The sequence below is a fragment of the Propithecus coquereli genome, unplaced genomic scaffold (genome assembly GCF_000956105.1).
Source record: "Propithecus coquereli isolate 6110/MARCELLA unplaced genomic scaffold, Pcoq_1.0 Scaffold162, whole genome shotgun sequence".
NCBI classification, from domain to species: domain Eukaryota; kingdom Metazoa; phylum Chordata; class Mammalia; order Primates; family Indriidae; genus Propithecus; species Propithecus coquereli.
In genome coordinates, this window is record NW_012140747.1 from 2,119,783 (window position 1) to 2,143,879 (window position 24,097).

The following is a 24,097-nucleotide window of genomic DNA, read 5'->3' on the forward strand; positions in this document are numbered from 1 at the left end:
AATGAGCAGCTACAGCGGTCCCTTGATGACTATCAGCATCGACTTTCCATAAAGAGAGGTGAACTTGAATCAGCCCAAGCACAAATTAAAATACTGGAGGAAAAAATAGGTGAGTGTTTTTAAATTTTGTTTTTGCTAATGCTAATTTACATTGTCTAACAAACCTTTCTTTTCATTTATAGATAAACTAAATCTTAAGATGACTTCACAGGATGAGGAGGCTCATGTAATGAAAAAGACCATAGGTGTCATTGATAAAGAAAAAGACTTTCTACAGGAGACTGTAGATGAGAAGACAGAAAAGATTGCCAATTTGCAAGAAAACCTAGTTAATAAAGTATGTACCTGTTAAATATCATTTTCCAGTGTCTAAACAGAAAATACTATTTTATTCTTTGTTTCAAATATGTGGATCTTATCACCCACATACAAGTTCTTAAAACCCAGGGCCATGTCTTCTAATATGTTTAAATTTCATTTGATTCCAGTGATTTGAATCTTGAAAATGTGATTTTATCTATTTCTAGAGCATGATTTTATGAGATCTCATTAAAGCAAACTCAAGAAAACCATTGAAGGGTGGGTAGAAACACGCTGACATGTGATGTACAGTTGGGTCTTGGAAACATGTTTACTTTTGTGACATAATTTATATAATTTATATAATTGAACTATATGTCTGACTATATAAATGTGATAAGTTATAAAAATTTAACTAAAGATATTTCTATATGAATAGTTTAGAATCATATATTTTTATATTTCCTAATAGGAAAAAGCTATTGCTCAGATGACGATAACAGTCTCAGAGTATGAATTATCTATGAAGTAAGTAATGAATGAAATGGCATCCAGATTTTTTAGGAACTTTTAGTTTTATGTATTTAGTAGCAATCCAGCAATAGGAAAATTCTCTTTTCAATTTCTCCTTTTTTGCTAATGGCAGCAATATTTTCTCAGTCTCCTGCTTGGAAATATGTTTTCCTCTTTAACTTTCTCCCCTTTTCTGTCATCCACATCTATACATCTTAGGTCATCTTATGTCTCATTAACTATTCTTCCACATACCTGCTTGCTCTTTATTTTTATTGTAATTACCCTGTTCGGGCACTAATCATCAAAACATAGATTACTTTCATAGCCAATCTTGAATTTGTTCTCCATCTAAACCTATCTTAAACACCGTTACAAAATTTTGTATCTGGTCTCCAGAAAAATTGTAAGCCATTTCAAGACAAAAGTCACTTACATTCATTTTACATGCCCTTAGTTTTTATGTACTAGTGGGGTTGTAAATATTTAATAAATACTTGCCGGTTGACTATAATGTTTTGCTCTTGATGTTTACAAATTTTCTGTGTTTACTTTGCTTTTGGAATATGTACTTATTTTATGACTTTATTTGCCTGTAATGATTGGTAGAGATCTAAAATAATCTACTTTACCTAATTAGTATTTTAATGCAATAGTTGTAATTTCTTATATTCTTAATATATCTTATATGTTAAGTATACTTAGACTTCAACAGTTTTTTAAAAAAATGAGCTACAGTTTTCCAAAAAGCTTTTTTTTTATTATTTCCACATCACTTATTTAACAGCCAGCTAAAGGAAACATTGACTAATCGAGAACGTGAGATAAGCAGTCTCCGGCGCCAGCTTGATGCAGCTAACAAAGAACTTGATGAAGTAGGAAGATCAAGAGAAGTATCTTTTAAGGAAAACAGAAGATTACAAGATGATCTGGCTACAATGGCAAGAGAAAACCAGGTATGGACACAATGCATAAACTTTGATAGTTTTATAGTACCTACTCATTGTTTGCTAAATGTTAAACAATGGATGATGACCTCAGCATCACTTCCAGGGCAGTTTCTGTGTTTAAAAGACACGTAATAGATGATAATTATTTGTGCTTACTTCCACTGGCTTAGAGATATACCTGTAAATAAATGAATGCATATTTTAGAATGGCAAATACTGAAAGGTATTGGTTTTGTTTGTAATGGTTTATTAAAGGATTATACCAAGGAAACCAATAATTTTCCTGTTGTAAATATTTTATGTTTTTCAAAAGTTACTTTCAGTATTATTCAGTATAAAATATATTCCTGTTACATGCATTTTTTAAAAATGCCAACCCCTGATTATTGCTAACCCTTAGTATAAGTGCCAGATACATGGTCAGGATGTGTGGTAAAGTTTGGTTAAAAAGTCAAGATCAGCCAGGAAAAATACGTGGAAATAACCCTTAGGAACAATTTTCCTTTTTTCCTACTCTCTCATATTCCCCAACTCCAAAGGAGCTATTTTAATATAAATAGAACTTATTTGGTGCTGTGTTCATTTTAGATTTGTCTTCAATTTTCTAATTTATAGGAAATCTCACTGGAATTGGAAGCAGCAGTACAAGAAAAAGAAGACATGAAGAACAGAGTTCATAATTACATAACTGAGGTGTCACGATGGGAGAGCTTGATGGCTGCTAAGGTGAAAACATCGTTTAAGTTGGACTTAAGACTGATTTTTAAAAAAAACTTTTTCATGTTTGTTTATTTTGTCTCCACTATTAGATATTAAACATTTGAGAGTAGAGAGCTTGCCTTTTTTTTATTTCTCCATAGATCTTAGTTTAGTACCTGCACAGATATCTAACGCTTCCTAGATTAGAGCAAAATTCCTAACGTGTGTGTGTGTGTGTGTATGGCATGAGTGTTCCAGTGAGTGACAATTACTAATTTGGAAACAATTTTATCATGCTTAAACCAGGAAAAAGAAAATCAAGATTTGTTAGATAGATTTCAGATGCTCCATAACCGGGCTGAAGACTGGGAGGTGAAAGCCCATCAGGCCGAGGGAGAAAGCAGCTCAGTTCGACTGGAACTTCTTTCTATTGACACAGAGAGGAGACACCTTCGAGAAAGAGTGGAGTTATTAGAAAAAGAAATTCAAGAGGTAATGCGCTGATTTGTCTTGTAAAGCCATTATTTAGTGAAACAGAAGACATTCAAAGATGCTTTATTGACATGAGACTATAAGCATTGATAAAATCAAACTCAGTGGTAATTTTTTGTCATTTCGATAATTTGCTTAGGAGCCCCTTACTTTTTCTTATGGTAGTAAAACATGCATAACATCAAATTTGCCATTTTTAAGTGTCCAGTTCTGTAGCTTAAGTACATTCATAATGTGCAACTCTCACCACCATCTGTCTCCAGTGCTTGTCGTCCTCCCCATCTGAAACCCCACACCTGTTAACGCTAACTCCTTGTTGTCCCCGACTCCATCCCTTGGCTACCGCCCTACTTTCTGTCTCTATGAATTTAACTACTTTAGGTATCTCACAGAATCGTAAAATATTTGTCCTTTTGTGACTGGCTTATTTCACTTAGCCTTAACGTTTACTTCATGTACATTCGTTGTATGTATGTACCATATTTTGTTTATCCGTATATCTATCGTGGACATTTGGTTTGTTTCTGCCTTTTGGCTATTGAGAATAATGCTGCTATGAACATGGGTGTATAAATATCTCTTCAAGTCATTGCTTTCAATTCTTTTGGGTATATGTCCAGAAGTGGAACAACTGGGTCATATGATAATTCTGTTTAAGTTTTTAAGGAAGATCCATTTAGTTTTCCACAGGGACTTACCAATTTACATTTCTACCAGCAATGCGCAAGGGTTCCAACTACTTGTAATTTTGTTTCTTGGGTTTTTTTTAATAATAGCCATCTTAATGGGAGTGAAGAGGTATCTCATTGTGATTCCGATTTACATTTCCTTAATGATTAGTGTTGCTGAGCATCTTTTCATTTGCTTATTGACCATTTGTATATCTTCTTTGGAAATATGTCTAGTCAAGCCTTTGCGGGTTTTTTTTGGCTTTGTTTCCTTTTTTGTCAAGTCTCACTCTGTTGCCTAGGCTGGAGTGCAGTGGCGTCATCTTAGCTCACTGCAACCTCAAACTCTTGGGCTCAAGTGATCTTCTTGCCTCCACCTCCCGAGTAGCTGGGACTACAGGTGCATGCCACCATGCCTGGCTAAATTTTTTATCTTATGGTATTGCTTAGGCTGGTCTCAAACTCCTGGTTTCAAGCAATCCTCCCACCTCTGCCTTCCAAAGTGCTAGGATTATAGGAATGAGCCACTGTACATAGCCCCTTTGTTCATTTTTTAATCAGGTGGTTTTTCATTGTTGTGGAGTTGTAGGAGTTCTCTGTATATTCTGGAGATTAATACCCTTATTAAATATGTGATTTGAAAATATTTTCTCCCATTCTTTGAGTTCCCTTTTCACTCTGTTGATAGTGTTTGATGTACAAGTTTATAATTTTGTTGAAGTACAATTAATCTATTTTTTCTTTTGTTGCCTATACTTTTGGTGTCATATCCAAGAAATCATTGCTAGATCCAATGTCATGAAGCTTTTCCCCTATGTTTTCCTCTAAGAGATTTACAGTTTTAGCTCATAGGTTCAGGTCTTTGATCCATTTTGAATTAATTTTTACAAATAGTATAAAGTAAGGGTCCACCATAATTTTTTCCATGTGGATTTAAATAAGCTTTTGTCATAAAGACAGTCTAATAAAAACTTTGTAACAAAGTTTGAGTTCAATTAAAAAATAGGAACCCTGGGTTAGACTGATATAGAATAGTTGGCCAGTAGTTTTGGGTTTTTTTGTTTTGTTGGTATAGTTTTGTAATCTTGATTTTTTGGGAGAAAGTATTGACTATCTATAGTAGATAGAATTATGGCCTCCAAAAAGATATATTTAGGTACTAACCCTCAGCATCTTATTTGGAAAGTGTCTTTGCAGGTAGAAGCAAGTTAAAATGAGGTCATACTAGATTGGGGTAGACCCTCCAGGGATGGGAACCTGTGGCCTTCTGATTTCAAAATCGTTATTTTTTAAGCACCAAAGGAGGCAAGAAAAGCTTTATCGTTCTCTGCTGCACCCCTTTTTATAAAAGGATTTGTTCTGTAAAATTGGGATTCAGTCAAAAGGCCTCACTTAAAGACCTAGAAGACCACATTTTGCCTTAAGGCCATAGCTTCCCCACCCCTTTAAGCCATTGACTGATGTCCTTATAAAATGAGAGAGATTTGGACACGGGACACAGAGGAGAACACCGTGTGAAGATGGGAGTGATGTACCTAAGTCAAGGAACACCAAGGACTGCCAGTAATCATCAGAAACCAGGAGAGAGGCATGGGGCAAATTCTGCTTCAGAATCTCCAGAAGGAACCAAACCTGCCGACACCTGAATTGTGAACTTCTAGCGTTCAGAACTATGAGGGAATAAACTGGTTATTTGAAGCCACCCAATTTGTGACAGTAGCCCTAGGAAACTAATAGGTTTTGGTACTAGAAAGTGGATCACTGCTGTAACAAACATCTAAAAATATGAAAGTGGCTTTGGAATTGGGTGATGGGTAGAGACTGGAAGAGTTTTGAGGTGCTTGATTGAAAAAGCCTAGATTACCTTGAAGAGAGATTTGGTAGAAATACGGACATTAAAGGCAATTGTGAGGACTCAGAAAGAAGAGAGGAGAGATACAGAAAAAGCTTATATCATTTGCAGAGTACATACATCATCATGAATGGAGTTTTGCCAGAAATAAGAATGTTTCTTCCAGTGAGGTGTGGATGGAATTGAGGGACATGTTATTGGACACCGGAGAAAAGATGATACTTGTTATGAAGAGGTAGAGAACTTGGCTATATAGCTACTGTCTACTTGCTTATGGTCTACTCTTGAGAGGAAAGAACTTGTAAGTGATAAGCTTGGACATTTAGCTGAGATTTCCAAGCAAAGTACGGAACGGAGAGCCTGGCTTCTGCTGCTTGCTCACAGTAAAATGTGAGAGGAAAGAGAGAAATTGATGAAGGAACCAGGACTCGATGATTTTGGAAAATTCTCAGCCTCATGTGCTCTGGAGCCAGGGCCAAGAGTGTGGCTAGACAGCCTCTTGGGGAAGAGATTATGTGACTCGTGAGTCCGGTCAGTCATCTCAGCAGAACCACTGCCAGCTTTAACTGAAAGGGACAGAAATGGGATGACATGAAGGAAGGCTGTTGGACTCCTGGGATCCTACTAGCAGAACACAGGCCAGTAGAACTACTTGGCTGCAAACATGTTCATCTTCAAAAAGGGAAAGAATGACTCTTAAGGGTAGCTCAGAGACCAGCAGGGCTGCCAGGGGCACCTCAGATGCTGATGGCACAGCTGCTGCCACCACAAGCCCAGGGGGCACAGGCCCAGGAGATAGGGCTGCTGCCTCGTTGGTTCCAGAGGGCATGGCCACCACCCCTGAGAGAGTGGAGCCACCCTGGCAGGCCCAGAAGACAAAGCATTGAGTCATAGATAATTATTCCTAGGCCTTGAAATCTAATGTAATTTGGCCTGCTTGCTTGCGAACTTACTTTGGACTAGTAACCCTTTTATTCCTATTTTCTTTCTTTCAGAATGGGACTGTCTATTCTATGCCTGTCCTGCCATTGTATTTTGGAAGCAGATAACTCGTTTTCTAGTGTTGCAGGTCTGTAGATGGAGAGGAATTTTGCTCCAGGGTATACCCTACTCAGAGTCTCACCCATACCTGTTTCAGATGATGTTTAGGTGAGATTTTGGATTTAAGAGTTGATGCCGGAATACTGGAATAGAGTGAATGTATTTTATACATTGGAAGGACATGAATTTGCGGGGACCAAAGGTTAGGTAGAATTATGTCCACCAAAAAGATATGTTGAAATCCTAACCCCCAGTACTTGTGAATGCGATCTTCTGTGGAAAGGGGGTCTTTGCAGATGTGATCAAGTTAAGATGAGGCCATGCTGGATTAGGGTGAGCCATAACCCAGTGAATGAATGGTGTCCTTATAAGATTTGGAGGGAAATTCAGACACAGAAGACAGGAGAGAACACCATGTGAAGATGGAGGCAGAGACTGGAGTGATACGTCTGCAAGGCAATGAACACCAGGGACTGCCAGGAACCACCAGAAGCTGGGAGAGAGTTACAAGACAGATTCTCTCTCAGAACTTCCAGAAGGAGCCAACTCTCTCAACACCTGAATTTTGAACTTCTGTCCCTCAGAACTGTGAGGGAATAAATTTCTGTTGTTTTAAGCTCCCTGGTTTGTGTTAATTTGTTATGGCAGCCTTAGGAAACTGATACACTACACGTTTTTTCTGTTAAGAAGAGTATAGTAACTATTTAAAAGAATGTTTTTCAATCTTAAAAGAGTGTCTCAGAAACTATTCTTTAATTCTTTTGTTCTTTGTCATTGTTCATGTTCTTATGTGGTATATGAAATTGGCTTTTATGTATTTATATTTAGTTTGTTTTGGGGAACTCTAATGTATTAATATTTTGAAAGTACAAATATTTACTTTTCTGCAACTATTTAAATTTATTAAATTTTCACAGCATAATATTAGATTTTTATTATTGATTCCTTTCAGTAGTCTGTTAGAATAATTTCATTTTTCAAGTGTGGAAATTCTTCCCCAAACTTAGAAATAGAGTTTATATCAGTTTGTATTAATATTTATCACTCACAATTTAAATTGTGAGAAATTTAAAATGTAGATTATTCTAGGAGAAAAATCTTTATCAGTATTTCAAATTTTGCTCATTATTTCAGAGTTATTAAAATTTTATAAGGTTGTATATTGTTATTAAGTTCAATTAAATTTAAATATGACTTCAGGTATTTAGTTTTAAAGTAAACTCCATTTTTGAAATTTAGAATTTAACTCAAGACAGGTGGGGAATGGTAAGTATATTTGTGACTTTCTCTTGAAAAGGCATTATTACAATGAAGAGAATTTATAAAGAAAAAAAATTTAATATAACTTCAAAAATCCCTTATATTGACAACACCCTGACACAATAATTTTCAGCTTTGCATCTTCCAAATATATACATGAGATATTTAGTTACCATGATTAGTAATTATACACAATTCCTTTTTTAATATTAACTAGGCCATCTTTAAATAGCAGGCAACCTCCTGGGAGTATTTTAAAATATGTAATAATTGGCTCTCAAACTTTTCTAACGTGAGTTTGTGGCTGCACAGATTCAAACCCTTAAAATTATTGGGTTACTTTAACGTTTTACCTGTTGCTTTTCCTTTTTTCAGCACATAAATGCCCACCATGCTTATGAATCTCAGATCTCGTCAATGGCAAAAGCCATGTCTAGATTAGAAGAAGAGCTGAGACATCAAGAAGATGAGAAAGCAGCAGTTTTAAATGATTTGTCATCTCTTAGAGAACTTTGCCTAAAGCTTGATTCAGGCAAAGATATTATGACCCAACAATTGAATTCCAAAAGCCTTGAGTTTGAGAGGGTAAGAACTAAAGAGAAAATGACTTGGCACATTATTTTATTGAGCCCTGCTCTAATTGTTCTACTTTACCATTCAGTACCCGATAAATTCCTTCCTTTTTGGAGTAGTTACCTTTAACTACAGGATTTCAGTTACAGGATTTTGACTACTAGATTCTTTGTGAAGATTTCTCTGACAATCATGGTGATGAAATTAGGTGCTCTCTGTTTTGGAATAGATGGGTATTTAGGAGATTATGAATCTTCTAATTATAGATTAGGAGCATATCTCAATACAGTCTGTCTCTGTTTAAAAGTAAGACTTGAATGCTTTCTAAGTGGAATATGTTTCCTAATAAAAATCTCAAGTTGTTTAAATCTTAAACAATTAGCTAGAATCTTTCATTCCCAGACAGAAGCATTACTTTAAACAAGCTAATATGTGTTTTCAAACATGTGTTTGCAGTTGTCACTCATCTAGTAGAATCTTTATTTTCAGGTACTAAGACGCTACAATACTGGCTTGACTGTGTAGTCAGGCTAAACATGTTTAATAGACCAGAAGGGCCTCATGGCTCAATAGGATGGCTACATTTAAGGATTTTGTGTTAATGATTCTCTCTTGAAAAGGTAGCATGACTGAAAACTATTTGAGGGTTGGAGTAGGTCTTATAGCCAAGTAAGCTCTTATTAAAAATAACAAAGATTGTTTTGAAAATAGTGTTTTTCTTATAGTTAAATGGTTCAAAATCTTTAAACAGTACTCAAATTGAAACAATTGATGGGTGAATAGTTCTGCAGAGCTATATTGTCAGATAAAATAATTTTTCAGAGTAAGTCTAAAATTATACTGAAGTAATCTTACTTTGTTTTTCCTGTAGGTTGCAGTGGAATTAGAAAATGTAAAATCGGAATCAGACCTGTTAAAAAAACAACTCTTGAATGAGAGACATACAGTTAAAAACCTGGAATCATTGTTGGCTACAAATAGAGACAAAGAATTTCATTCTCATTTAACCTCCCACGAGAAGGATACAGAAATTCAGCTACTTAAAGAGAAGTTAACCCTTTCAGAAAGCAAATTGTAAGTGTCATAAATCAATCTATGTGATGAAAATAGTTTGTCAAAAATAAGTTTTCAATTTTTTTTGAGGAGGGAGAAAGGTGCGCGGGTGTGAAGGGTTGGTACAGAACCAAAATATTTGACTTAATGTATCCGCTGCTTTGGGTAATTCAGGGGAATGGCTCAGGAGAGACATCACATTTGGAGATGTGAATTTGTATATCTTCACCATGGAGTGAGCGAGAAGAGTGAACTTTAGGAAGTGCCTAAATTTGAGGAAAGAACAGAGTCAGTGAAGAATAGAACATTTCAGGATGGGAAGAGGCAGCTATGTCTCAATCTGTAGATTAGGAGCAAGACTTAGACAAGACTATGAGATTTGACCCTCATAAGTTTATTGATTGATGGAGGATACTGGATCTTATCTTTTTTAGAATGGAGAGGTTTGGGGATATTTGTTAGAAGAGGGGAGGAAACCCAGAGTAGATCGTACAGGTGGAAAAATACACTTTTATAATAAAAGGAGTTAAAAATATTTCTCTTTCTGAGGCAAGAGTCAAGAAAGCCAATGAAGATACTTTCTAGTTCATGTCTTATACAAATGTGTAGTCCCAGTGTTGCTGGAGTGCCTAGCACATACTAGAATAGAAGCTCAGTAAACGTTTGCTAAATAAAACAGATAATGAAAATAAAATTTTGTGATAAAAGCTCTAGAAGTTTAGAGAATTATTTGTTGTAAGGTCTTGATCTTCTCTTTTTCTGTCCTTAATCATCACCTCCATTTCTATTAATAAAAATCCCTAGCACTTGACTCCACAAAACAGACATTTTTTATTTATTTCTTTGATTTTAAATTTGTTTTAAGAACTAGTCAAAGCCGGGAAAATACCATGCTTCGAGCTAAAGTGGTACAGTTACAAACAGATTTTGATGCTTTGAAAAGACAGATTTCAGCTGAAAGATATGAACGGTAAGAAAAAATGTTTTAGCATTGGACAGTGTTTTTATGTATTCCTTATTCTAGTCCAAAAAGGATTTAATATGGCTTACAAATAGCAAACTTTGGAAGTCTAATTTTCAAATCAATTGCCAAATTACTTTTCTTCTGTCACTCTTTCTTACTATATTAATACCATAGATATCAATATTCTTGTGATTTCATTCCCAAATAGCAAAGAGTGTCAAATTGCTTATGAGGTCAGTTTTTGAGTTCTCTTATTCTTACCTGTTTACATCAAAACTTTTTTTTTTTTTTTGAGATGAGTTTTACTATGTTGCCCAGGCTGGCTTCAAACTTCCTGGGCTCAAACCATCTTCCCCCTCAGCCTCCCCAGTAGCTGGGACTATAGGTATGTACTACCTCACCCAGCCTTTTTTTTTTTTTTAAGACAGAGTCTCACTCTCTTGCCCTGGCTAGAGTACAGTGGCATCATCATAGCTCAACTCCTGGGCTCAAGCAACCCTCCTGCCTCAGTTTCCTGAGTTGCTGGGACTACAGGCATGGGCCACTACCCCTGGCTTTTTTCACAGGTGCTATCATGGCACACTGCAGCGTCCAACTCCTGTGAATAACCACTGCACTCTAGCCTGGGCTACACAGGGAGTCTCTTTTTAAAAAAAGGTGGGAGGATTGCTTGAGGCCAGGAGTTCAAGACCAGCCTGGGCAACAACAAGACCCTGTCACTACAAAAAAATAAAAACAAAACAAAAAAAGCCAGGGGTAATACAAGAAGAGATGGGAAAGGAAGGGACAGAGAAGGAAGGAAACCAACCAGCTTGAAACTAAAAGCAGGAGGAAGGTTGCCATGTAAGGGTGGTCTGATAGACAGCAACACCAAAGAGTAAACTGAATACATTTTAGTTTTCCAACCTTTTTACATTCAGCAAGGTATAAAGATAAAAAGAGCCTGTTATTATGGTGTGTGTAGAGGCACAATAGTTCAGACATTATTTTCATTATAGGTCAGGCACGATGCCACATGCTAAGAATACCAGTTGAATAAGGTACTCAAATGAATAACTGACTCTCAGAGGACCCAGTATAATGAGGAAGACAGACACATATACAGACATTTAAAAACAGGATGTAATTGCAGGGATAGAGATGGGCGTAGGATTTCATGGGCACACTTGAGGATGGAACCTCCCCAAGCCTGGAATCAGTAGGGAAAGGTCAGTTTAGGGTGCGTCAGGCACCTGTGGGATGTCCAGTAGAAACCTGTAGGTGGGTCTGGACCATAAAACAGAACTGAAGACGTAGATCCGGGGAGTTGTTGACGTACAAAGCACTGGATACGTGAATGTAAACCTAGCCCTGGGCAGTACAGGCAGAAGCAAAGGATCCAGGGAAAGAACCAGGAAACGGTCAGGCAGGTAGGAGAGAGAAGCGGAGACGGCAGCGTCACGACAGCCAGGAGTGGTGAACGGCACCGAACCCTGCAGCAGGGTCAGGTCAGGTCAGGAATTTGCCTGCCGACATAGAAGCTCTTAATTTTTAAGAACACGTTAAGCAGGTTTGTTACGATTTTTTTTTATTGTAAAGTATAAAGAAGAAAATTAAAATTATCTATAAGTTCTACCTCCCATGGTCACCGTTAGCATTTGGGGGCTTAACATCTAGTCATGTGTGTTTTTATGTGTGTCTTTGTGTACACATGGTATCCTGCTTTTTTCATGAAATATATTTTGAGCATTTTGCTTCCAAAATATTATTTTAATGACAACCTACTATTCAGACGTGATTATGCCATAGTTGATTTTGAACTATGTGTTATAATGCATATTCTTTTGAGATCTTTTATTCACTACTTAAAAATCATATAAAGACATAGGATTTAAATTTAGTAGAAATACTAAGTAATTAATTTCATAGAAATTACTGAGTTAACTAACAGCACCGTATGTCACTTTGGGTTTTCAGGTGCTTGCGTATAATCTCTCTCGTTTGCTCTCTACTGACAGGGAACGAGCAATCCAAGAGATGCGCCGCCATGGCCTTCCCACACCACCCTTTAGTTCTACTCTGAGGTCTCCTCCACATTCTCCTGAACATCTAAATGTGTAATTGTCAGAAAGGTACGTATGTGTCATCAGGGCAGGCAACACTAATGTGTGGTTGTAAACATTCAGAGAGTTAGTTTTTGTGTCGGGGAAGGGAGATCGCCTGGAGAGGTGTTCAGGGGAACTTCTTGGAATAGTAGAAACGTTCTATATCTTGATGGTAGTGGTTACATGGGCATATAGAATTGTAAAAACTCATATAACTGATCATTTATGGCCCATGCATTTCATTATATGTAAATTGCACCTGAATTTAAAAAGAGAACACATTCACAGCAAAACATTAAATGACAATATGAGAGATATCACAGGGTAAGTATTTGATGAAGTGCCAAATTAAAGGTACAAACAATAGTTGGCGAGAGTGTGGACAAAGGCCTGGTAAGAGGACTGCACGTGGCACAGTAGACTCAATCTGGTGGAATGGTAGCCTTGCGGGGGAATAATGAGGGAGAAAGGTTTGGAAGGTAGAATGGGAAATACAGAGTATATCGAGTGTGAGATTAAATTAGAGGTTATAGACCTTATTCTGTGAGTTAAGGGGACCAATTGAAGGTCAGTCCTCCTGTGTATAGAATAGGTACGGAGAGGGGTTAAGATGAAGGAACCGTTGCTGGCAGATTAACTTCACAGGTGGGTTTGAGCCATACTGGAAAGGGTAGAGAGGTAGAGAGAGACTAGGTGTAGGGGTATAATCAGTTCTGGATCGATACAATAAAATTGAAAGCTAGGACAGATTTTTAATAGTAAATCATGATGTACGTACATAAAAGTGCCATATGATTGTTGGATAGCTCAATGAATTTTCAAATTGGACACACTGACGTAACCTGCATGCAGATCAAGCAACAACAAGTCAGGCATGGTAGCGCGAACTTGTAGTCCCGGCTACTTGGGAGGCTGAGGCGGAGGATCACTTGAGCCCAGGATTTCAAATCCAGCCTGGGCAACATAGCAAGATCCCCATCTCAACAAAGAAAGAAACAAACAAAACATTACCTCTCTTGGGCTCCCTTCTAGTTATAACCCTTGGTCTAAAAGTAACTGTCCTGTTAAAAGCATAGATTCTTTTTGCTTGCTTTTGGACATTTTATAAATGAAATCATACATTTCTGGCTTCTTTTTCTCATCAGTTCATTTGTGAGATTCGTACATTCTGTTGTGTATACCTTTAGATTGTTCGGTCTTATTGCTATATAATGGAGTGCCGTTATGTGAACTTACCACAGTCCACTTACTCATTCTACTATTGATAGGCATTTGGTAGTTTACAATTCGGGCTATTAAAAAATAGGGCTGTGGGTGTACACTTAGGAGTGAAATTGCTGGGTCACTGGATATGCGTATGTTCAAGCTCTAGTAGGTGCGACAAATGTTTTCCAAAGTAGTTGTGAAGAGCACACATTCAGCTGAGGAAGGGTCACAGGGATGTGCTGATTCACTGGAAATGGAAACGAATAGGAAAGAAGCATGAGTCAGACCCGGGTTTGACAGATAGTGTCTGTGAAAAACGCGTAACTCATTGACAGAAATACTTGCGTCTGTCTTTTTTAAAATGATGCATTTCTTTGCCACTTGTAAGAGAAGTGTATAAAAGATAATTAGACATTTCCTCGATGACTCAGAATCCTCATCACGAACATTCGTTATATGCTATTCTTTAACGTGCGGATGCCCCCATGTTTGCAGGGCCTAGGTTTAAGTGTTCCTGATTGCTGTGCTTTTGCTTTTGTGCTTTGTTTGATTAAAACATTTATTTTGTTCTTTCATTTTGAGGACCACTTCTCAGGGCTTGCTGCTGTCACCGTGTCCTCACAAATTCTAAGCTGTTGTGTTCTTTTGAATGCGATCAGGTGGTACCTCACCTTCCTGTTACAAAGCCTCATGACAGTGTGACACAGACATTTTCTCATGCTTGAGTCACAGCTGCAGTTTAGATCGGGGTTGGCAAATCAGGGTCTGTGGGCCAAATCCACCCCACCGCCTATTTTTGTAAATTAAGCTTTATTGGAGCACAGTGACACCCATTTGTTAACAAATTGTAGGACTTCTCTGCAGTGGCAGAGCTGAGTAGTCTTGACAGACCCTGTGGTCTGCAAATCTGAAATATTTACTTCCTGTCTTTCCACATCACGTAGCCTCTGGAAAACTCAAGTGTACACCCGTGAGAAAATTAGAGTGAAAGACAAGTAATTCCTTGGTTTTATGAAAATAGGCTTGACCTTGTAGATTCCTTAAAGGGATATTAGGGACTCCCAGGGATCCCCAGACTACACTTCAAGAACCACTGATACAGAGCATAGTAGATTCCAGCAATCCCTAAAGCTATGATGAATTAGGAAACTTTTAATTCCAATAAAATATATATAACATGAGCTTTGTCATCTTAACTACTTTTTTAAATTTACAATTCAGTGGCATTAATTACATTCACAGTGTTGTGTGACCATCACCACTATTTCTAAAACGTTTTCATCTCCCAAACGGAAACCCTGTACCCATTAAACAGTAAGTCTTCACTCCCGCAACCTCACCTTCCCAGCCCCTGGTAACCTCTCATCTGCTTTTGTGTCTCTCTGTATTTGCCTATTCTCCATTTTCATAGAAGTGAAATCATATAACATTTGTCCTTTTGTGTCTGGTTTATTTCTCTTAGAATGATGTTTTAGGTTCATCCACATAGTGGGACGCACCACATTTTTTTTTTTTATCCCTTTGGTCATTCGAGGACCCCTAGGTTGTTTCCAGTGTGGCTGTTGTGAATAATACTACTATGAACATGAGTGTACAAGTATCTGTTTTAGTTCTTGTTTACAAATCTTTTGGTATATACCTAAGAATAGAATCCATGGGTTACATGGTAATTCTATTTAATTTCTTGAGGAACAACCATTACATTTCCACCAGCAATGTAGGAGGGCTTCAGTTCTCACCATCCTCACCCACACTTGGTATTTTCCATTTTTTTAAATTATAACTATCCTAGTACATGTGGATTAGAAAACTTTTATAACCATTAACAAATTCAAAATTCCTAATTTTATAATAATTTACAGTTAATTTTCAAAGTATCCTAATGAGATTATTTAATAATCCATTTCCATTCATATTTCCAAATATTGTCACCAAAACTAATTTTAAGGGATTTCCCCATAAGTACTCAGAAACGAACAGCTGAGCTATGAAACAGCTTCTCAGGTTAGTGTCTAATAGTTAAAATATATCATCCAATTTTTGTTGTTACTTTTTTAACTATTGTATCTAATACATGCTATTTGAAATAGGAAAGACCAAAAGGTTTTCCTCACATACTGGGTGCACTTCTGACACTATAATTTAATTCAGTTCTGACACTACCCATCTGGAGATAGTGTTAGATCCCACAGATGAAGAGCTCAGTCCACAAGACCCCACGCACACTTCAGACGCCCGTCGGAAGCCCCAGGTTGTGATCTGTGCTTCTGACCTGCGAGGTTGCCGCAGCCCCCTCCTCAGGTTCCGTTCATTTGGTAGAGCGGCTCACAGAAGTCAGGGGACACTTTCTGTTCACCCGTTTATTACAAAGGCTATTACAGAGCATGCAGGTGAGCAGACAGATGGGGGAGAAGCGAGGGGGAAGGGGCACAGAGCTGTGCTCTCTCTGGTCGTACCACCCTCTGGGATTTTCCAAGTGTTCGTCCATCTGTTAAGTCTGGAGCCAAGAGGGAGACACATGAAGCCTCAGGTGCAGCAAAATGCTGTTTAGTTGAGCATCTGGGTGCAGATGGGTGGAGGCCAAAAAGAGCTTCCACCCCAGGAAGGGGAGAGCGGTGGGTTTCATAGGAGGTTTGCATGGAAGTTTAGGGAGGGTGAATTTTTCTCTGAACAGTAACGGGTTCTGCAGCTGTCAGTGGTCAGAGTTAGATTTGCAACCACCAGGCTCTCCAGACTCCTGCGGCTGTTGTTTCACAAGCCTTACACTCACTAAGTTTTCTATCAGCTGCATTCTGTCCTGTACATACTTTTCGGGTTCCTACCCAGAGCAAACCTAACACCATCCAGAAGCTTCCTGAGCCCAGTCCTTTTGGGTTTTTATGGAGGCATCACTAAGTAGGCATGATTGATTAAACCATTGGCCGTTGATGATTGGCTAGACCTTCAGCCCTTCTCCTCTCCCTTTGGCCCCTTGTTCTGTGGGACCAAAGTCCCAATCCTCCATGATTATGCCTTGGTCCTTCTAGTGAGCAGACCCCATTCTGAAGCAAATTAGGGGCCCCCAGCCACTAGGCATATCATTAGCGTACAAAAGACACTCTTATCACTCTGGAGATTCTGAGGAACTGCATACCAGGAACCAGGAGCAGAGACCAAATATATTCAACTATGCATCGCTTAGCGGTGGGGATACGTTCTGAGAAATACATTGTTAGGCAGTTTCTTCGTGTGAACGTCGTTGAGTGCACTTACACAAACCTAGATGGTGTAGCCTACTGTACGCCTGGGCTATGTTGTACAGCCTCCTGCTCCCAGACTACAAACCAGTACAGCAGGTGCTGTGCTGAATAGTGTAGGCAGTTGTGTATTTGTGCATCTAAACATATCTAGACATAGAAAAGGTACAGTAGAAATGCAATATAAAAGATAAAAACTGGTACACCTGTGTAGGATACTTAGCATGAGTGGAGCTTGCAGGACTGGAAGTCGCTCCGAGTGAGTCAGAGAGTGAACATGAAGGCCTAGGACATCACTGTACACTGCTGTAGACTTTATAAACACTGCGCACTTAGGCTACACTAAATTTATTTAAAGTTTTTTTCAATAATAAGTTAACTTTAGCTTACTGTAACTTTTTTACTTTTTACATTTTAATTTTTTAACTTTTGTAATAACACTTAGCTTAAAACATAGACACAGCGTACAGCTATACAGAAATATTTTTTCTTTATATCCTCCTATAAGCTTTTTTTATTTTTAAAATTAATTTTTTTTTGTTTTAACATTCTGTTAAAAACACAAACACATGCATTAGCCTAGGCGCCTACACAGGTCGAGACCAACAACACCGCTGTCTTCCACCTCACGTCTTATCCCACTGGAAGGTCTTCAGAGGCAATAACACACACAGCGCTGTCATCTCCTGCAGTAATGCTGCCTTCTTCCAGAATACCCCGGAGGGCCTCCTGAGGCTGTTTCATAGTTAACTTTATATATATTTAAGCAGAAGGAGTTATACTAAAATAATGATAAAAATGTATCATACGGTCAATACTAGGTGATAGGAATTTTTCAGCTCCATATAATCTCATGGGACCACTGTCATATATGTGGTTCTTCATTTACCAAAACATCATTATGTTGGCACATGACTGTATTTCTTATTATATCGTGATATCACACATGCTTACTGAGAAGACATAAAATATAGAAGTTAAATAAGGAAACCAAAATCACTTAAAAAAATACAGAACAGTACTTCTCTTCTTTAAAAAGAACAGTACTTCTTAAATATAACTAGATTTTGGGCACAGAGTTTTATTAGAGACTGTAATTTCATTTAAAACATTGAATTTCAGTTTTTATGAATATATTGAATAACTTTATCATTTTTCTCTTAACCCATCTTTCCCCTCCCCCCTCCATTTTCAGAATACTGGTTTTCAATGAGTTCCTGTATGGATTTTTAAAAGAACAGAACAGTAATGAAATATTTGAAGTACTTGTTCCTGAAAATCATGAACATTGACACAAATTCTACCTCTGTCAACTCTTATTTAAATCAGTGAATATTTATGTTAAAAAGTTTGGTTTAAAAGAACTGTACCTATGTGTATATTTTCATACATATGACAGAACAAAATATATATTAATAGTGCTTTACTGATGTTATATCTACATTTTTATTCCTGACTTAAATTACTTCGCAAAGTGTGTTTACACTGTGAATTAATATAATGTATTGTTCACATTACATTTTAATAATCTGTTTCTTAATGAGCCATGATATATGTATGTAAATATTCTTACAATACTTTAGTTTTCATGCCTGTGTTTATAACCTATATCTTAATGTATTCACAAAGAATTATTAACCTTGATGCTATGCTGTCATGCTTAGCTTTTTTTTCTTAAAATTATTCACAGATTTACTGTCTATCAAGGGGAATATATTTAGATCTAGTTTTATTATAATCGCAGAGGTCTTGATAAAATGATGATTACCATATATAATTTGTTATTGCCAACTAGAAGAACTATGATGGGAAATATACATTTATGTATTATATACAATTTTATTTTGGTATCACAAGTACTCTTCACATTACACAGATTCTGTCAAAATCAAACTAAAAGCTATATTCAGAGTCTTGTAAAACAATAGAACAAAAATTTGGGACATTTTTCAGTAAATAAAATTCCTCAGTGTATTAATTTAAAATTTCAGAGTATGAAAGCATATGATGGTAAATATAGTAAAACATTTTGTTAAAATTCCAATATACATTCAATTTCAGTTTTTTCCCTCTAAAGCTGTATGTTATAATTTACCAGTCTTCCAGAATAGTGTGTAAATACTGAACTGTGATGTATAAATTGAAAACAGCTTTTTACAATTAATTTTCAAACTTGTAATTTTTAAAAATTTAGTGTGTACATATATTAATAAAAGAACAGAAGCACAAAGTAGAATGTCACATATAGAAATTAATCGTGTTTGACCCATACACATTTGAAGAAAATCCTGTTCTTAATAGATTTTATTATGATTTAAAAAGAACTTAAAAACTAACATGGGGAAGGGAAAGACCAACTACTTATGATAAATTTTATTTCCTCTTGTAGTTTAATAAAGTGGAGTGTGTGTGTGTACCTGGGGTGGGCAGTGCTCTTTTTCTAAAACTAATAGGCCTTTTATGTTTGGGTGATGCCCTCTGCAATAATTCAGTGTGTATTTGGGTATGGGCTGGTTTACTTTTCCACCATCTTTGTAATTTTGTGTATCCCATCTCCCTTGTGTGAATTCATGTATTTAGCAAAATACAAGAGAACTAGGACTATTTGCAATGCCATATGGAAAAATCTTTTAATAAATATATGTAAATGAAATAAAAAATATTTGTCCCCAACTTTTCCCCTAAAACAAGAGCAAGGCATATTTTGTTAGATATTTTATTTTTAATGTTTTCTATAATTCAAGAATGTATAGCTTGCCATGATTGTTATTTTCATAACTATGATACAATTTTTTAAAAATTAGTTTTATCTTAAAGTACTGAAATGTTCTGACCTTCTATAAATGCTTTTAACTTTGTTTTAAATAATCTTAGATTATGGAGCTTGACGTAGATTTGCCAATAAACTTTACGGTCAATTTATTTTCTTTCTTAAAATAGTTTCTTACAATTTGTGTTAGCAAACTTCTTAATTCTAAAATTAGATAAAATTTACTCAAATCAAACTTTATCATGGTGGGATATGGGGAAATCCCTGAAATTAGGTGCCAGGTACTTTTTTTTTTTTTACTGGCTTTCGTTTATTTCCAGTTAGTTCAAAATATAAGAAATGAAATCAAAGTGTCTGTTTGTTACCCATCCACAAAATGGTTAAACACGTGTGTGTGTGCGTGTGTGTGGATGTGCACTTCTCACTTGCAAATACTCTTTGTTGAGCACATTAATTACCATTGGACTGTGCCACCTGCTGTCCTCCCTTATTGCAATTTTTCACACATCACATCTCATATTCTCCTTCCCAATTACTAGATTTTAGCAGGTGGCTTACTGTCTTTCTACCAGTAGTTCTAGCATCAGTCTTTTTATGTCAGTATCTTGGGCCAATGGCTATTGACCATACCTACACATTGTACTTACCTGGAGAATTTTAATGAAGAACTGATGTCTGAACCCCTACACCAGACCAAATAAATCAGAATTTCTACAAATGGAGTGTGGTCTTATTTTTTTAACTCACATAATTTGTACATATAATGATATTTCAACACATACAATGTATAGTGATTAGAGCAGTGTAACTAGCATAGTCATCAGCTCAAACGTCATTTCTTTTGTGCTGGGAACATTCACTATCCTCCTCCTGGCTATTCGAAACTATGTATTATTGTTAACTACAGTCATCCTACTGTGGTATAGAACATTAGAACTTATTCCTCCTATCTAACTGTAATTTTGTATCCCTAATAAATCTCTCCCTATCTCCCCTTCCCCCTACCCTTCCCCGCCTCTAGTATCCTGTTATACTTTTCACTTCTGGGAGATCAACTTTTTTTAGCTTCCACACATGAGTGAGAACATGCGGTGTTTAACTTTCTGTTCCTGGCTTATTTCACTTAACATAATGTCCTCCAGTTCCATCCATGTTGCTGAGAATGACAGGATTTTTTTTTTTTTTTAAGGCTCTCTAGATAATTCTAATGTGCAGCCAGGGTTAACAATGCTAACTTAAGAAACTGACCCACCAGATTTATTTCCTGACCCACTAATGGGAATCAACCCATGGTTTTGAAGAACACTGCGCTAGATTTTGTCATTGCCTCCAAAAATCTCCATTTCTAGCATCATACTCACCCTTTTTTCTAGGTTACTCTATTATACCTCCACCAATCCTTTAGCTCCTCTACGATCAGTGGACAATCACCTCTCCCTTATCTATAATTTCGTCACCCTCACTTTCTTCTTTAGCATCTTTTACACATGCCCTAAATTCTCCTCCCTCTAAGCTGAAAACTCAAGTCTTTTTTATATCTAGTTATTCAAGCGATCTGCGTCTGTACCTAAGAACGTGGCTGGAGAAAAATACAACAATGCCAACTCTTTTCAATTCACACTTAACCTCTCCCCGGCAAGTATTATTTCATACCTTTCCTCTTTACTCAGACTCTATCCTTTCCAACCATCAGCTCGTTTTTTTTACTGAGACAATGGAAACAACAGAAAAGAACGTTCACACTCTCCAATCTATTGACACGTATCTGTATCTGTGTAATTTCCTTCCCTCCTATGACATGAACCATCTCTACCCCTTAGCCATTCCATCCAGTGTGACCAGTGTCCGTTCCTTCTACTTCTCAAAACACTCCTGCAATTACTCTAAGAATTTTACGTATATTAACTCATTTAATTCAGTCTGACCTGCTGCTTGGCCAAACTTGCATTTTCATGTAAGTATGCAACTCCATGGGCCTCCCTGCTTAATCCAGCCAATAGAAGCTGGGACCAAACCTGTTCAATTTGTTTCCTACAACATCTAAATAGGATTCCAAGCAGCAGGAAGAAGCTAGCCAGCAGTATTTACCTCAGTCATGCCTCCCAAGATCCCAGACACGGCTAGCTACGAATGACTATTTGGGGGAGCAGCAGCAGGTGTTATTTTAGACATCCAGGATGTAGTCTAAAGCCAATCTGCTATCCATTATGACTCATGCAATTTAGACTGACCTGGAAATCTGCGGTGTCACTGGCAATGGGGCAATAGATGAGCCAGAAAGCAACCTTCATCCACAAGGGAAAGACAGTCCATGGCTCGCGCTCTCCCTGACCTACAAACATATAACCCAAAGGGTCACGAGTCACTCCAGTTTGGGTTTTGTTGTTAAATTTGAGTTGGATCTTCATCACATCGGTTGGTTAAGAAACATTGACAGTGTCCCTGAGTAGCCTTGATAGCCACACATGGCATTACCAAGGGCTGCTCAGTCAGGAGAAGCACATGCATTTGTATCAGACTGAAAAAGGCTGTTCCAGTCTGTGTGTCTGCACTTGCACAAGGGAGGCCGTGTTCGGGAGCTGCCACTGACGGCATTAGGCACAGCAAAATGGTTCGAGCGCGGCCGTACCCAGAGGATGGGGGTGAGGGACCCAGCGGCAGGTCAGATTGCCAGCCACTGCAGTTTCTTGCCTCAGGCAGACCATATGATTTGTCGCCAGACTGCGATGTATGATCTAGGGGACAAAGAGAGCATTCATTGCTATTGGTTTGGGCTGGCTCAAAGAATGCTGATTTGCGGGTTAGCGGATATAAAGGACCAAATAGAATGCCCAAACGAGGCATGTACTGTCTCCAAAAAAGTCCAACAGGGAGTTGAGCCTCCTTTCTGGTGATAAGGCCCAGAGGTACAGTACTGTTTCCCTGGTGCCTGAGGCACTGTGAATCTGCACGCGCAGTCCCAAGAAACTGCACTTGGCAGGCGGCCCTAGGAGTGTTGTTGGGGTTTACCAGCCACCCGTGCTGTAGGTATGGTAACAGCCCGGTCAGAGGAGCTGCAGCTGGGGCTTCTGACTTGCCAATCAATAGGGCATCATCTACATGGGGACCACTTTTAAATCGCAGGGCAGAGGCACTCTTGCTCAGGGCTGGCTCACCCACTGGTGACAAATGGCTGGAACTTTGTCCTTTCAGCATTTCCCTGATGGGGATAATCCTCTCTGGCACTTACGGGATGGGAAGTACAAACATATAACACATCAATTCCTACTGTACATTCCGACGTACATGCAACAACAGCATAATGAATTAGTCCAAAAGGTCCCGCTCATAAAGTCACATCAGTTCGCTGTTGAACTCCTGGCCTCAACCTATCCTCCCACCTTGGTCTCACAAAGTGCTAGGATTACAGTCGTGAGCCACCGTGCCCAGCCTATATTATTTTTAATGCACTACTGATTTTGACTTTCTAGTATTTTATTCAGATTTTAAAATAGATGTTCATAAGTGGGACTGGCCTGGAGTCACCTTCTGTGTACAAGCAGTATTGTCTAGTTCTGATGTCACAGCATCCTAGCGTCCTAGAACGAGTTGTAAAATTACTCTTTTCCCATGTTCTGGAATCTTTTGCATGTCATGGGACTGACTCATAAAATCACCTGGGTAGGTGTCCTTTTTAGAGGAAAGTATCTGACCACCCTTTCAATTTCTTCTACAAATCAGTTTTCCTCCCCCTTAAGTCAGTTTGGTAATAAATTTTTTTCTAGAAAATCTTCTATTTCATCCACATTTTAAAAAGATCCTCCATATCTTAGTTATTTCTCTTTCATTGTGAAATGTTTATTTTTTGTGTCTCTTGACTGGTAAGGCAGAGATTAGTCAACGTTATTGTGGTTTTTTTTTTTCTAAGAATCAACTTTTTATTTTGTTGGTTAAATCTGCTTAATTTGCTTTCTATTTTATTAACTTCTTTCTTTTTCCTTTGTTTACATTCTTGAGTTATATGCTTAGCTTATTTTTAATCTGTTTTATTTTCTAATTTATGCATTAAAGGCTACAAAATTTCCTTTTGAGAACCTCTTGGGCTATACCCCCACGGGTTTTTTGTTTGTTTGTTTTCTCTTTTAGAGACACGTTCTAGCTCTATTGCCAAGGCTGGAGTGCAATGGCCTGATCATAGCTCACTGTAACCTTGAACTCCTAGATTCAAGGGATCCTCCTGCCTCCTCCCAAAGTGCTGGGATTACAGGTATGAGTCACTGTGCCTAGCCTAGGTTTTTTGGTCATTTCTTTTTGTCATTACTTTCTAAGTAGATTCAAATTTCGGTTCTGTATTATTCATTATTGGGGTCATTATATAATTTATCACCCAACTTGGGATACTTTGGGGAGCCAAACATAGTCATGTGTCACTTAATGACGGGGACAGGTTATGAGAA

The 24,097-nt window shown here is 37.6% G+C and overlaps 1 protein-coding gene across 1 annotated transcript in view; it reads left to right on the forward strand.

Annotated features, from left to right (window-relative positions):
* CEP135 (centrosomal protein 135kDa) overlaps nucleotides 1–12,465 on the forward strand; it is a 57,928-nt gene extending 45,463 nt beyond the window's left edge. The window contains exons 11-20 of the mRNA XM_012641096.1: nucleotides 7–109; nucleotides 183–337; nucleotides 773–828; nucleotides 1,601–1,769; nucleotides 2,379–2,489; nucleotides 2,769–2,954; nucleotides 8,151–8,360; nucleotides 9,220–9,422; nucleotides 10,267–10,371; nucleotides 12,363–12,465. Coding sequence (XP_012496550.1) covers nucleotides 7–109; nucleotides 183–337; nucleotides 773–828; nucleotides 1,601–1,769; nucleotides 2,379–2,489; nucleotides 2,769–2,954; nucleotides 8,151–8,360; nucleotides 9,220–9,422; nucleotides 10,267–10,371; nucleotides 12,363–12,465 — 1,401 coding nt within the window. The remainder of the gene's footprint in view (nucleotides 1–6; nucleotides 110–182; nucleotides 338–772; nucleotides 829–1,600; nucleotides 1,770–2,378; nucleotides 2,490–2,768; nucleotides 2,955–8,150; nucleotides 8,361–9,219; nucleotides 9,423–10,266; nucleotides 10,372–12,362) is intronic.
* The last annotated feature ends 11,632 nt before the right edge of the window (nucleotides 12,466–24,097 follow it).